Source organism: Anas acuta, chromosome 10, assembly GCF_963932015.1.
Source record: "Anas acuta chromosome 10, bAnaAcu1.1, whole genome shotgun sequence".
Classification (NCBI taxonomy): Eukaryota; Metazoa; Chordata; class Aves; order Anseriformes; family Anatidae; genus Anas; species Anas acuta.
The window spans coordinates 11170818-11185363 of record NC_088988.1 but is presented as its reverse complement, the minus strand read 5'-3'; the positions used below and the strand labels follow the sequence as shown (position 1 = coordinate 11185363).

Genomic DNA, 14546 nt, shown 5'->3' with positions numbered 1-14546 from the left:
CTCCTTCCCTGGCCTGTTTCTACAAACCTCAGGTCACCATGTCAGCAGCACGCTGCACAGAGCTGTGAGGAGCAGTGCTGGAGGCTGCTCCAATGGTCGGACCCTTGGGGAACACAATGTGCTGTCATCAAAGGCCTTGGAGCCCCAAAACCCAGGAGCTCCCTAGGAGCTGGGAGGCCCTGTCACACCCAGGGGTGTCAGACACTGCAGCTGCCGCCCACGGGAGGCACAAATGCTCAATTTTTGATAGGTGCACACAAAAGGGAGTGAATCATCCCCTCAGTCAACACATAATCCGCTTAAAGTCTCTATCACACTTAAAATGGGCAGCTACCATAAAACAAGAAGTCTAATCTGCTCATTATTCTGCTATAGCCCAGGAAAATATGCTTATACCACAGGAAAATATGTTTTTGCCTTTCCCCCAGCTTTAATCTGTGTAGCCTTTGCTGAAAATGATCATTACAGGTTGTTCCTTGAAGAAAAGAGTTGTCAGGAGCTGTATGCAGCACCACCGTATGTGTCTGCTATGCCTAATCTACTATAGTGAAAATCAGAAATTGTTTCCTAGCAGGTTCAGGGACTTCAGTAAATATAATGTGTGTCACGTACATGCTGTCTTCTATTTATAGCTATCAGGGGATGATGATTAACCAAAATGCTTGATTACCTAAAATTCCTAGGATTTAGAATGCCTGTTTGATTGCTCTTGACATCTTTTACCCTGTCTGCCAATATTTGTGATCTATGATTGGAGACATTTCAAAGAGGAAAAATAAAAATACTAAAGTCCAAAGTTGGTCAATTTAAGTATTAGTCTGCTGTTTTTTTGTTTTGTCTTGTTTTGTTTTGTTTTTGTAGCTAATAGCTCTAAGTGAGGTCAAATAATTTTTGTTTGTTGTGAACTGACAAGTTCAAAATCTTTACTAGTGCTACATATAAAACAATATTTTAAGTTTGTTGAAATATTATTATATTGGAATATATATTCTCAAATAATGCTGCTTCTGGTGTCTAGCTAGGGAGCAACTTCCCAGAAGAAGCTATGCAATGCAGCATACATAATTTCTAGCAGCTTCTGAAGCAGAACTTAAAGCTAAAGTCTCATTCAGACCTCAGCGTCAACCATGGTGTAATCGCTTGACACTCTTGATATAGGTTGGCCTTAGAACAAAAGAGTGAGAAGAAAAAGACAGTGGAATAGTACAGGTTCATTGAAATGGAATTCTAGAAAACAGGTGCGTAAAGGCTATTAGCATAATCTGGTGATAATGCAATATTTACTACAAGCAAGTAGGAAAGCCTTTGTGCATTTTTTCAGGCAGCTTGTAACAGGCTTCGGTACTGATTCAGTGTCTGATGTGAAGGAATAAAGAAGAAATCAATCATGACTGAGGTACACAGATAGGCGAGGGTCCTTGCGCAGTTTCTCTTCAAGAGCAAGGTATTTCTGTGGTGCTGTCTGCTTTTCCCTAGAACAAGAAGGTAACAAACATCAGAGTAAAGCTGCAGCAGGGCATACAGTAGAATGCATGTATTTTACAGAATAGCTTCACTGCTGAGTAACGAGGAATGCTGACTGGTAGACCCCCCGGTCCTACTAGACACTGTTCAAGCAGTCATTTCCAATACCTGTTGAGCCTTAACGCTAGAATGTGGATACGGAACATGGTTTCAGAGTAATCAGCGAGGAAGGCAGCCTCCTCCTCCCTGCTGAGCTGACTCTGATTTTCCTGAAACTGCTGGTTCTTCTTCTTCAGCTCTTCTACCTCCTGTTGAGGGAATGAGTCACAAGAAGTCAGGGTAATGGACAGCGAGGAGCACAAAAGTGCAACTCAAAGTTCAGGGAGCCAAGATGAAGGAAACCACAAATAAGAGTTGTTCTATTTTCATGGCAGGCAATAAGTTTGAAATGAGGTCTCACAGAATATGAAAACAAGGAAATCAAAACACGTGGACCAGTGAGAAGCTGCAAGACCAGAATGTGTTGCCTCACTGTAGTCAAGAAACACTGGAGAACCAAAGCAGCCCTGCTTGAATCAAGGACTGAATTGACCCTGGAGCTATTCTGTTCTTTGATCTCACATGTTAATGACAAAAAATACACAGGCTTGTTTATGACTCTCTTAAAGGTAAAGGGGTTCTGTTTCCTGCCTGCTGTCACGATGAGTTGTGTTACCCTCCTGCCAGTGCAGAAGAGACTCTGGTGACATGTTCATCCTGGAGAAAGGCTGGGAATACCTTTTCAAAGCGAGCTTGGATGATGTTGGCCTTAGCAATGAGACGATTCTTAAAGTCAGTCAGGCAGTCATCTCTGAGGCGCAGAGCTTGCCTCTTGGTCATTTTCTCAGGATAGCCAATTTGAATAAGAAAAGGTGCCAGGTAATCCAGATCCTGTTCCTCATGTACTGGGAATTCATCCTCCATTGCATTCTTCTGGAGGGGAAAGGACAGAAAGAGTCATGATCCCATTGAGTTGTTTCCCAAACACCCTTTGATAAGGCAAAGTAAAAGCAAAGGCCAAAACTCATTACACCCTATGGAGGAAATAATGCTTCTTTTTCCTGTGGGTTGATCTCTTGCATTTCCCAAGGTGTTTTTTATTCTGTAATTTATTTTCTATCATCCTTTTTAACATCTCTCCTAATTTCTTTGATTGTAGAGATGTACCTTACATAGAACATGCTATCTACTGAGCTACAAGCAGGACAAAATGTATTTGTATTTGGACAGGGTATTTTGAGTGACACTACGTTGTAGACTGGCAAACAACTGGTTCTTGGATCTTTACCTCTGTGTTTCACGCTAAACGTTTGGTGCATAAAACCAAGTATCACCTCTTAAAACTTTTTTTCTGTTCAGGAAAGCTCAGTCTAAAAACCGCTCACAAGAAACATCTTGGAGATCTTGAACTGTTACAAGTAATTATTCTTGAATCTTTCTGTATTTATCCACAACATTCCTAAGGTAATAATTTCTGAGAGAGATCTGGGAACAAAATAGGCTTTGCAACTAATACTGAAAACAAACAAACAAAAAAAAACAACAACTGATTCATAGCTCAATAAAACCCTCCAACATAGAAGTGCACATATTCCTAACACAAATACAAAGCCCTAGATATAAAGATGCAGCTTGGATTCCATTATCATACTCTCCTGATAATCACATTGTCAACTAGTACTTGTTAATTATTTTATTAACTAAATAAAATAAAAGAAGAATCCTTCTCTGATGGGGAGGGTGGGCTAGTCCAGAGAGTCAGAAGATCATACCATGACCATGTTATACATGTATTTTCACAGGAAAGCTAAAGCTGTGCTGGCTTGTAACTGCTAGGGATTTGGCTCAGTATGTTCTAATAATACTAAATGCTCATTAGAGATAATGTCAGACAGAAGAAGCTTACTTTTTTGTATGCATGTAATAAACACTGGGATTAATAAAGAATGCCTACCATGGCTTCATATTGTTGTCTCCTCTTTTCATTCCTCTCTGTATCATAAATTGAAACTGTCAATTTAATGTCTGCTTCTTCATTCTCACGGATTTTCAGAATATTTAGCACCTTCCAAAAAATCAGAAGACACCTTAGCCTTCCCACAAAGTGATCATATTTTGAAATGCTTCACCTGCTAACAGAGTATGTACTGCATACAACAACCATAGCATAAGATTAAATATACTTTAGATCCATACGAATATGCTCATATTCTGCTGATAGGTCAGTCTGATAATGGCCTTATTTTTAGAGTGATGTAATTTGGAGTCCAATAATTAACATTACTCAGTAATAAAGCCATTCCGGAGTCATAGTCTTGCCAATAGTTTTGAAATGGCACTGATAGCTTTAGCTTTTCTCTTTGTCTTAGGAAGATACAGAGCACAAGCAACAGGGATATTTTGACCATTAATAAATCAAGACTGCAAACTGTGGTGAGGTAGTTCATGAGGTCATGGTTTATACTCTTCAAATTTCTGAAAAATGGGCTTTTGCAATCTTGTTCTTTATTATTATTCTGTGCTAATACTGTTGTGCATTCATCTCCAGCCCTTTCCAGGTTTTCTCTTCCACACAAAAGCAATATAAAAAATAATCAAATCCAAGAGCTTTGCCTCCGCCTACTAGAATGATAGTATTAATCATGAAGTAGCTACAAAGACTTGTAAGAACACTTGTTACACTGGTCTCAGTGTGATTAACAGTACAAGTGGTGTATTTTATGAAATATTTTTCTGCAGTTTTTCCTACAAAAAATCACTTCAGTATTATGGTAATGGCTTCCTGGAAGTGCCTAGCAACTAGATTTACATTACACACAATATCCTTTCTTTTTTGGTCTCATTCCCAGACAAAAAGCAAATATTTCTAGATGCCCCAATTCATACACTGTTATTTGCTCTCTGAAACCACTTCCCTCCCTGAGAACAAAGAGTGCACCTGACCAACTCTGACAATACCATGGAGACGTCCCTGTTACCTCTGCTTCAGATTGTCGAACTTGTTGCTTCAGCTGCTTCTCTTCCTCTGTTAGTTCTTGTAACAATTTGTACAGGTGTAGCAATTTGTTGTCTTTCACAGAGGACCCTGCCTGGAAGCAGATAAGCTAGTGAAAGACAGTAGTGTTCTCTGACTGTGAATCAGAGTTTTATGACTGTGAGTCATAAAACACAAATTGGCACAATTCTGCTACAGTCAATATAGAGACACTGATTTACACTATTGAAACATCTAACCCATGGTCAATAGTTGATTAGACTTCATCTAGATTTTGAGTCTATCAGTAATGTCAGCTAGACTGTATATCTTACATTTCTTTGCTGATGCTCCTGTTGGCTGGGACCAGTTTTACAGGGCTAGAGATGAAAGGATAGCACTCCCGCAATTGCATTCTGTGTATTCTCCCCATTAGAAATACAAAATTTAACAAAACCTTACATGACATAAAAAAGAAAAAATAATCTGTATTTGTATCTCTCTGATTTTCCTAAGCATAATTGTGCAGCAGCAGTACAGAATTTACAGGCAGACTTCTGCTCCTGATTACAGACTCACATCAATGATGTTAGTTGAGTAACCCACTCATGAATGAGAGAATTTGGCTTAATGACAGGACTCCCCTTTTTCTTTTATTTATAGCTATCTATCTTTTTTATTTTTTTTCTCTCTGTCTCTCTCTCTTTTTTTTTTTTTTAATCTATCTTTTTATATTTATAGCTATCTATCTATCAGCAATGCATTAATAAAGCCTTACCATCTTGTCTGCATCTGCAAGGTAAACTGGGAGAGATTTAAACAATGTGACCAAAGAAGTACATGGCAGAATTTGAGTTAAAATCTGCTTCAGCTTCTCTGCTGTCATCTCTCCTTCAAGAGGGGAGAGCAGAGGAAATCTCAGCTTCCCTGTCATGAATATGCAGGAATGAGCCCACCCAGCGTCTTGCAAGATCTCAGTGGCCATGTCTACACTGCCTGATGAGCTAATCTGAGATGACCTCAGGTATGGCTGGAGACAGCCTTTCATGCTACACCAAATCTTGTGGGCCCAATCAGCATGATGGTGCATCTCCCTGGGTGTTTGTGTTGTCAGTCTGGAGGTTGTCTGTGGGGGAAGCATGCAGATCGAGGAGAGGCAGAGCATGGAATATGCCATGGGTATTTCACCTACCTTTTGTGTCCCAGTGATCTAGGAAAACTCAAAGATATAAATGGTTTTTCTCCATACCTGGTACGTGATGCACATTTCTGGGGTCATGATTTCACTTTGCTTCCTATAATTCTCTGTCGGTTTGAAGAACTCCTTCTTTGAGGCAGTAATGTATTTATCCTTGAGGTGGTATGTCAGCTGGATCATGTCCTCCGTGATCAGAAAGACACGTTCTGCTACATCTTCATCAGCAGGCTTTTCTAGGTTTCTGTGGAAACATTCCTTCATTTGCTGATGAGAATTGAAAAGAAATAGATGGAAGCAGGTTAGACAACACAGAGGAATGGCAAAATTTGTGGAGAGTTGGGTAAAAGACAAAAGAACTTGGACTGTGACAGCAACTCCTAAGACGCTGGCCCATATTTGTGGCCCATTGTTCTTTCACATGCCTGAGAAAAAAAGCACAAAGCTCCTTAAAGCAATAAAAAGTCTCCTATTTATGGAGCTGAGTGTGCTCTTCAAGCTCAAAGTTAGCTCGAGATGCATCCCTGTCTGATGGAACTACAGGAAGCAAGGTTTTTTGGAGCACAACAACATTTCCCAGATTCCCAAACAAAGGAAGAAGAATAAAATAAAATAAAATAAAATAAAATAAAATAAAATAAAATAAAATAAAATAAAATAAAATAAAATAAAATAAAATAAAATAAAATAAAATAAAATAAAATAAAATAAAATAATTTAGAAAAAAAGGCGATTTGGTTGCTGGCCCGAAGGTAGACCATTATTGCAGGGCTCTATTTTGAAAGGTGATGTGTCTGAGCCATACCACCAGGTGTCAGATTTCCTCCCACTTCTCCAAATCAGACCTGACAAGAAAAAGAGGCAGACTACTGCTTGTAACAAATCAGCAAAATGGGACACTGTCAGGAACCCAAAATATTATTAGTTTGGGGCCAGAACATGAAATCATTTGACTATCCGAGTCCTGTGACAATTTCATTCCAAAATCATAGTTAGTCTTTTCTTCTTCCTCTGACACACATTTTCCAAGTCATGGTTTCCTAGCTTCATTCTAGCTGCTCAATATGTTTGGTGACAAATGGTCACACTGTGGCTGTCAGTGCCAGGCAAGCAACTGCAAGACACAGCAGCTTAACAAGGCTAGGTTTCCTCTGGAGTTTTGCCTTGGCTGTGCCAACTGAAAGTGAACCTACAGCCTTAAGCAAAATGTTTTGCATAGTATAAATATCACAGTGACAGATATTTTTCTGTTCCTGCCTTGGCCGTACCACTATAGGCCGGGAGTTAATATCAGTTCTGGTACCAGCCACACATATTTTCTTTTTTCTTTTGCCAAACTCTGTGTGCTGGAAGTATTTGAAGTCATCCCGTCCCACAAAGTACTCTTTTATCTCAGTGGCATTTTCAGCACGTTTCTGGAGGCCATCGACTCGTGATTCATGGTAAAATTCCATCACACGTTCAGTTTCTGGCTCCATTGACTTATAGATGTGGACTGTGGACACAAAAGAGATTACAAACATTTTCAGAATTAGTGACTAAAATACTAGTGAACACAGGTACATCCAGGGGAAGTTTAATTTTCTCGATCAGCCAAGAAATCAAATGCACTTAGTGTTGGAAGGGAATGTTATCTCTTCACTGCTATGCACCAATATGCCATGGCCTGAAGATGGCAGGAAAGCTTTGCATGGTCACTTTCCTCCTTACACAGCAAGGCAGTGAGTGGAGCCTGGACTCTGCTCTTCCCAAACAAGGAACTGGTGCAACCACTTCAGGAGAAATACTGCTTCAGCAACAGATCTGATGCAGGACTTTCCTACAGCTGCAGAACACTGACAGATTGAGCATAATCCCAAGGAGAAAGTTTCTACTTCTACCACTTCTACGGGTAAAAGTACATAATATCACTCTATACCTGCGATATAGATGTCATCTTCCGTTATGCTGGGGGGAATCACTGCCCCAAACTGGAAGCACAACCAACCCAATTCTCTAATCTCAATTGGAGACCATATTACTAATCAATGCAATTCATGCCAGAAGTATGAAGTCCCCCCTGCTTTGGGCTTTTGCTTTTGCTAGGAGGGATTCACACAATGTCCTATAAGCTGCAGTCGCCTTGGTTTCCCAGATGAACTGGAATACCTTTAAGACCGAAGAGGTGTCCTGGGCTGAAGTACTCTGTGGTCAGCTGTGTTTTTTTATTCAATTCTCTCATATCCAACATGTCTTCTCGGTTTTTGAACCACTCCTTCACCTCCACTACTTCAGTACCTGGTGGGAGACATGCCATTTCACAGCCTTACATTGGAGATGGTACAATTCATCTGATGAGCTCTCAGTGTCTGTGCATACCCTATGCTTCTGATGCAGCCACAGGAGACAGAGTCAGTGTACTCAGTAGAACTGGCCCTGTGCACTAGGACATTTCATAGATAAATCCTAACAGATGAATCCTAATCTACTTTGAAGTAGATGAATTATAACACAAATGGGCTTATTCTTCTCTGTCAACAGGAACTAAAGTCATCAGCTCAGGGGGAGAAGATGTCACAGCGGATGGATGTGTTTGGTGAGATAAATTCCATCCCAAATATTTCATAACAGTGTCAAGACTGAAGGGAAATAAGACTGCACCATCCAAGATGGCAGGGGACAGGAGTTTGTAAGTCCAGTCAGGAATCTTTATGGTTTCTTGGACCAGCCATTGAAGGATAATGCTTTCAAGTACAGAAATGTTCACACTCTCTAGCTGCCTCTTTCTATGGCTCCTAGAAACACCAATGGGAAAAGTGAAGCAACCAGACAGTTTAAATCAACCTTCCATTTCTCTGAAGACTGCAAATCCAAGCAGCTGACCTGTGGCACTAATCAGCATCACTGTTTGGATGTTAAACTGATTCAAATTCTTGCAGAACCCCCTAGCAATGATGCAAAGCTCCAGGGCTAGATAGACAGTGAGTGGGAAGAAGTGTTTGATGATGTAATAGATAAGTATCCCAAAAACGTGAAAGGAGGAGGAGAAAGCACAAGAGAAACCCTGGCAGAAAAGGTACTCCACCCCCTACCCATCAGCACACCCCAGACTGTGTTTGCTCAGTGTATCAAGAAAGTTAACTCATCCTCCTTACAGCGTAAGTCTGCGTAGACAGTGAGGCATTTCACCAGCCCATTTTTGTTGAGGTATGGTGCCCATTTCTCCAGTTTTGCTTTCTTGTACATAATCACCTTCTTCCCCTGGGAACAACGGGTCTCAAACTCTGCAGTAGGCAAGGGAAGTTTCAGAAAGATTGATTCCCATCAGCAGCAGTCCCATATGCACAGTGGTAACAGAAAGGCCATCCCAGACAAAATAATTCAGCTAGCAGGAAAACACAGTGTGCGTGTATCTGTGGGGATTTCCCAGCCAGGATGAGACAGTGCACAGAGGCAGGCATTCAAAACAATAGCTAATGTATGCCTTGATCTGCGGCACTTCGCTGCTGTACCTTGAACACCATGAAGGGGAAGCTCTGGAGTGAGATAAACAAACCTCCCAGATGCTCTGAAAGGTTCGCTGAGAGGCAAGCAAAAGGCAAAGAATAGGTACCTCTGGGAGAAATCTGAATAGGGGCTACCCATGTAGGCGGCATGGCAAAACTCGTGTCTTTCTCCTCCTCCTCCTCGTCCTCCTGTTGAAACAGAAGCAGAGATTTACATTTTTGGCAGCGTCTCTGTGCTAGGAGGCATTTTGGTTCTAGAGAATGCACTGCAGCAATCAGAGCAACTTGTGCAAGGTCGCATTGGTCCTGGGCAGCACGGTAACAGAATTATGAGGGCTGCATCAGAGCTATTCAAGATTGAGAAGGAATCTAGAGTGCCAACCAAAGTATAGCTAGAGCAATAGTGATCTGACCTGGAGAGGGCAACAGGCAGGCAGACATATATATAGGCCATGAACACACACCAGTTCACTACAGCATCACCACTGCAAGAAAGCCATTGGTAGGTCACTCACTGTGTCATCCATGTGCCTGTCAAATAGCTCATTTTCCTCCTCAGCATCCAGGAGCATCTGAAGAGGCTTGTCAGTCTCTGAAAGCATAATTTCCCAGCGGACAGTGTCACCCAAGTCAAAGATGAGATCCTAGGCCATATAGAAGAAACCCACATAAATACAGAGCAGTCTCACAGGCCTGACACTAAACTGCACGCTGCTTCTGCACATCTGCAGTGCTCTGGACCTGGCTGGGCATCAGAGTTAGAGGACTCTGGACAGACCCTGGATCTCAGTGAGGTGTGCTCATCAAACCCCTGGCTGGCTGGTGGAACCCCAAAGACTGACCCTGTTCCTGGAAGGCTGCAGGTCCCTTTCCCTGCCACAACTGAGGGGAAGCTGCTGGAAATGCTTCTGCCTCCTTCCTTGGGGCATGCATGGCCCCACGGTCATTCATATGGGCCTAAAGTGACAGTGACTCAAGCCCTCACCTCCCAGGCTTTATATCAGCTGGAGAGTAACTGAAGTGTGGGAAGAGCCAAACCAAGATCTTTCATGCCCCGAGCTACGTTTGACAGATTCTGCTCTAAAAGATGTTGGTGAGAGAATGGTCATCCAGACAACCTTAAAAGCTGATAGTGTAGCATTGTAGAGGATTAATAGGTATGATCTGCATTTGCTAGCTCAGGGTCTGGGATGCCATGGACTGGCTCCAGATACCAAACCTGGAGTCTATGTAATCAGAACAGGCGCACAGATGTGTAAGAGCTCATTACCTTGCAGCCGTTCCGGCAGTCCTGCATGTTCACCCAGTAATTCTTGTGGTTCCAGACACTCTCAATTCCAAGGAAGTGCTCATCCATGGTGCTGTGGCTGTTCCCCGTGAAGGGGTTGATGAAGAAGGGCTCAGGAACCTCTCTCTTCCCAGACAGAACCAAAACCCATGCATGCACCCGTAAGCCATACAAAGGGTCACGGGTGGGCTTTTCCATTTCCTGTAGCCCAGAAGATAGAGCAATAATTATTGCTATTTTATTGCCACTTTAATCCAACCCACCAGCAGCCTTATTCTCTCCCCTGACTACTTCTAAAGATCTCCAAGCCCTTAATACTCTTCAGAACAGTGACGCAGTACATACCCAGCATATATTTCTATGTCAGCACAACACTGTGTTCTCAAAGGCTACATGTTCATGGCCCAAATCAGAGTTGTATTGTTCTTCATGGAGGGTGGTGCGCTCCAGTTTTGGTCAGCTATTAACCATGTCTCGATTTTTGATATTGCAGGTTAAGAGTAGGGTGAACCTTGTAACTCACCATGACCTCCTCTTCTCCTCTTTCCTTGTTCTTATGGGTGGCTTCAGTTTCTGCTTTCTTCTTGGCCTCCTGCTGAAGCTCAAATTTGCTCTGAAGATCTGGCAAGGACTTAACTCTATACTTGTTGGGCTTCTTTGTTATTTCCTTTGGGACCTGTCTCCACAAAAGCAAGGAATTGCTGTGAAAGGTTCATTCAGACTGAAATGTAGTATGGACCAGGAGCTGTTCCGGCTAGCTCTACTCTGGAGCTCACCAGGAATGAACATGCTGAGCATGCATGCTGCCTCCTGTATACCCAATGATCACTCAGGCGAGCAGTCTGGGTGGATCAAGTATGGATGTGGACAGTCCTGCCAAACTAGCAGATATCCCTGAAGGGCTAATAAGCACTCACAGGTCTTCACTCCCACTTACAGCAAGAGAATGTGGGGTACAGTATAGTCCCAAGATCTTTTTGTCCTAAGCACAGTGCAAATGCTACGTGGTCAAAACACAGGCAAGCTGTGGCCCTCTTACAGTGAGCAGCATGGTTGGAAAGCAAACAGGTGATGGGACTTGGGTGCCTTGCACCTTGCCATTAGACTCATTCTTATTGCTCCAGAGATACCAGCTTCACTAGCCTTCCAAGTGCTTTGTCTTTACCAGTGACATAGTCTTCTTACCAGAACCAGACAACCAGGCTCCTACCTGCCTGCTTGCTGCAGGTCTCCTTACCTCCTGTGGCTTCCTGAGCAGTGGGCACACCTCCAGAGTCTCGTCCAGGCTGCATATGTCTTCAGTGGCATATCCATTCACACAGTAGGCATCGTACCCAGCCCCAATCAGCATGGAGCACAGCAGCACACTGAAGTCAAAGCAGTTTCCTCGCTGGTACTTCAGGATGGTGGTTGGTGAATAGAGCGAAGTGGGCTTGAAAGAGAGGGATACATGTTCTCAGTGTTTGTCTTATGAAGCATGCCCCAGGCAGGGAGCAAGAGAGAGACAGAGCATTATTGGTAGAGAGCCCATATCCCTGGGCTCTGTACCAATAATGAATCTGTTTTATGAAACTCTTACATAAGCCACAGACTGCAAAATTCCCCTCCAAAGTGATCTGGAGAAATTCTGACCCCAAATCTTGTGACAAATTTAGCCATGGGCAGGACAAGCTCACCAGACTGCAGAGAACCTAATACTAACCACAACATCAGGGTGGGGCTTACCTCCATCTCTAGGTCTGCCTGTAGCATTTCAAAGCAAAAGACCCATAAACTAAATTATAGCTCAAAAGGAACTTATTCCCTTCTGGCCCTCACTGGTGACCAGGCAAAGGGAAAAATACACAGTGAATACAGAGATCCTGTTTTTACTATCCCAGATCTGAGGCTGCACTTTAGATTTGACCAGTCTCTGACCACTAAATTAAGATATATTCTCAATAATCTCAAAATACAAGTGTGTCTTGAGACCCTGGGACTCTTGGGACACACTTTGCCAGCATGGAGCTCACATAGATTGTATGGGGCACTCCACAGGACATCAGCAGTCCTAGCTAGCAGAGATTGTTGTTGATCTCTTTGCTTTAGCTGGATCATACCACCCTTAGGACTCGCCCCAATGTTGGCATCATCTCTTCTTGCCACTCTAATATTTGAGATTTCTAATCTCCCTTCAGACACCTCAAAATATCCCAAATATTGGAACAGAAGTGTCTAAATTCCCTAAAACCTAGTCACTGAGGCCAAGCATCATCACCTAGGCTTTTTATGCTCCTTTGGTCCAAGGTCCCTTTGTTCCTGGCAAGGAGGCTTGGCAGCCATTGCAACCCATAGCAGATCAGCTGGTCATAGGGGATGACTGAGAGCAGGGTCAGGCCCAGTCTGGTAGAAATGGTGCTTAACTGCTTGACAACACTGTACGTGTACTGGGAATACAGGTTCAAACAAAGAGCACAGCATCTGTTGGAACTGTGGGGTTGCCTAAGTAATTATGTGGAGCTGGAGGACTCAAAGACCTTTGTAAATCCAGCCCCTGGGGTTTCCACATTGTGTCCTGTTGAAAGGCCCTTCTCTCATCTCCATCATGGGTCTGTTTCCAATGGGACTGTAGCCTCTTTCTTACCGGCGTGAGAGGAGACTTGAGGGGTTCCATGGTGAGATAATCACAGACAAAGCTGGCACAGCCATCCCAGTGGTACAGCTCTGTATAAGGCAGCAGGGTTGGCCTCACTGTTGTGCTCACAAACTTCTGTAAGGCAGTAAGAGGTCTTTGGTCAGCCAGCAGATTCCTGGTGGAGTGTCCTCTTCATGGCCATTCTCAGACCATCCCTGGATGTTGTAGCTTACATTCAGGACTTCCCTGGAGCATGACAACAGTGTTGGTAACCCTCCTCACCCATTCTGAGATGAAAATGCATGGAGTTAAGAGGCCCTCTGCCAATAGACACTTCTGTTTGCTTGTGGCTAAAAGCTCAAACCCATCTTGGACACATTACAGATTCAAGCCTTCTCTTAGTTTTCAAGCAAGACAAATAGCTACCACACCTGCCAGCTTCTACATGTTCTGGCTCTTTTTTTTGCCTTGCATGTCATTTATATAATAAATTTTGGGGGAAGCTGATCCAAAGAATTAATTCCACATACTCAGGGGAACATCAGGTCCAGAATTAGACAACAGCTGTACAGCTTGGGCCCAACCCCACAACACCCCATACCTTCACACCACACTCATTGACCGGGTACAGAAACAGTGGCTTTCGGTCAGGGCAGAGGTGAATGTACTGCTGGAGGTAATGGTCAGCAATGCGCAGCAGCTTCTTTTCCCTTGGGGAGTTTGTCTTGTACGAGGATGGTAACTGGGATATGTCGATGGAGCTCCAGTCAAAATCACTTCCAAGACAGAAGGAGGCAGAGAGACACAGGTAATAAGCTAGAAGTAATTAGAGCAGGATGACCTGCTATCAAAACACAGGAGAGCTTCCCTGTTTCACACAGAAAATACGGGGATCATAGCCAAGAAGAGATAATTTTAAGTGAGCACAAGTTTAACATAGCCAAGCTTCTCTGGAGTGATGGCAAGCTAACACAGACCCAGAGGATCAGGGGATCTTTATATAGTACAGAAGCAAATGGATGGAAAATGAAGTAAGTTACCTTGTCTTAATCACACAGGTGCCCACTCATGGACAAACACACCCAGCACACAAAACTCGCTCCCCTTGACCCATACAAGCGGACCACACATGTCAGCCACGTGTGTGCAGTCTCCCCATGGACCCTAGAGGGACCATCTCTGCTCATCCCAGTGACTGACAGACAGGTGTGACTTACGAGACATCACTTGGGACACAGACTTGGTCCACAGGCAGCTCTGTCTCTATGTCGTGAAGTTCGTCACTGATCTCTAAAGCCTTCATCAGCTCTTCTTCCCTTCTCTCCTCTTCCTCATTCTCCTCTAGGACCTCCATTCTGCCTCCTCCTGGCCACTACGGAAACACACGCACGAGGGTAAATGCAGGGGTGGGAGCAGAAACTTGCACTCCGGGCATGTTGGTTTAGTCTGTGAGCCACCAGCTCATACCCAGTCATTCCCATTTCTGC

At 43.3% G+C, this 14546-nt stretch overlaps 1 protein-coding gene across 3 annotated transcripts; it reads right to left on the bottom strand.

Moving 5' to 3' along the window:
• Positions 1-1191: 1191 nt before the first annotated feature.
• DRC7 (dynein regulatory complex subunit 7) lies at positions 1192-14448 on the bottom strand. 3 transcript variants are annotated; one of them, XM_068693659.1, is made up of 17 exons: positions 14277-14448; positions 13661-13835; positions 13069-13194; positions 11683-11877; positions 10969-11121; positions 10428-10646; positions 9673-9801; positions 9265-9346; positions 8807-8935; positions 7821-7949; positions 6941-7167; positions 5727-5939; positions 4482-4592; positions 3458-3568; positions 2242-2436; positions 1633-1772; positions 1192-1472 (listed from the first exon to the last, which is right to left on the bottom strand). In XM_068693659.1, the coding sequence occupies exons 1-17, from the start codon at positions 14411-14413 to the stop codon at positions 1382-1384; spliced, it is 2562 nt and encodes an 853-aa protein (XP_068549760.1). In that variant the 5' UTR covers positions 14414-14448; the 3' UTR covers positions 1192-1381. The 3 variants fall into 3 exon arrangements, with proteins under 3 accessions (XP_068549760.1, XP_068549761.1, XP_068549762.1); XM_068693660.1 differs by lacking the exon at positions 3458-3568; XM_068693661.1 differs by lacking the exon at positions 7821-7949.
• Positions 14449-14546: the final 98 nt, after the last annotated feature.

Excerpts from the sequence above, each read along its gene's own strand:
- DRC7 (XM_068693659.1), bottom strand. The coding sequence starts at position 14,413 with ATGGAGGTCCTAGAGGAGAATGAGGAAGAGGAGAGAAGGGAAGAAGAG. Across the intron at positions 9,347-9,672 it reads ACAGGCACATGGATGACACA|GAGGACGAGGAGGAGGAGGA; the intron begins GTGAGTGACCTA and ends CTGTTTCAACAG. Across the intron at positions 4,593-5,726 it reads AAATGTGCATCACGTACCAG|GCAGGGTCCTCTGTGAAAGA; the intron begins GTATGGAGAAAA and ends ATCTGCTTCCAG.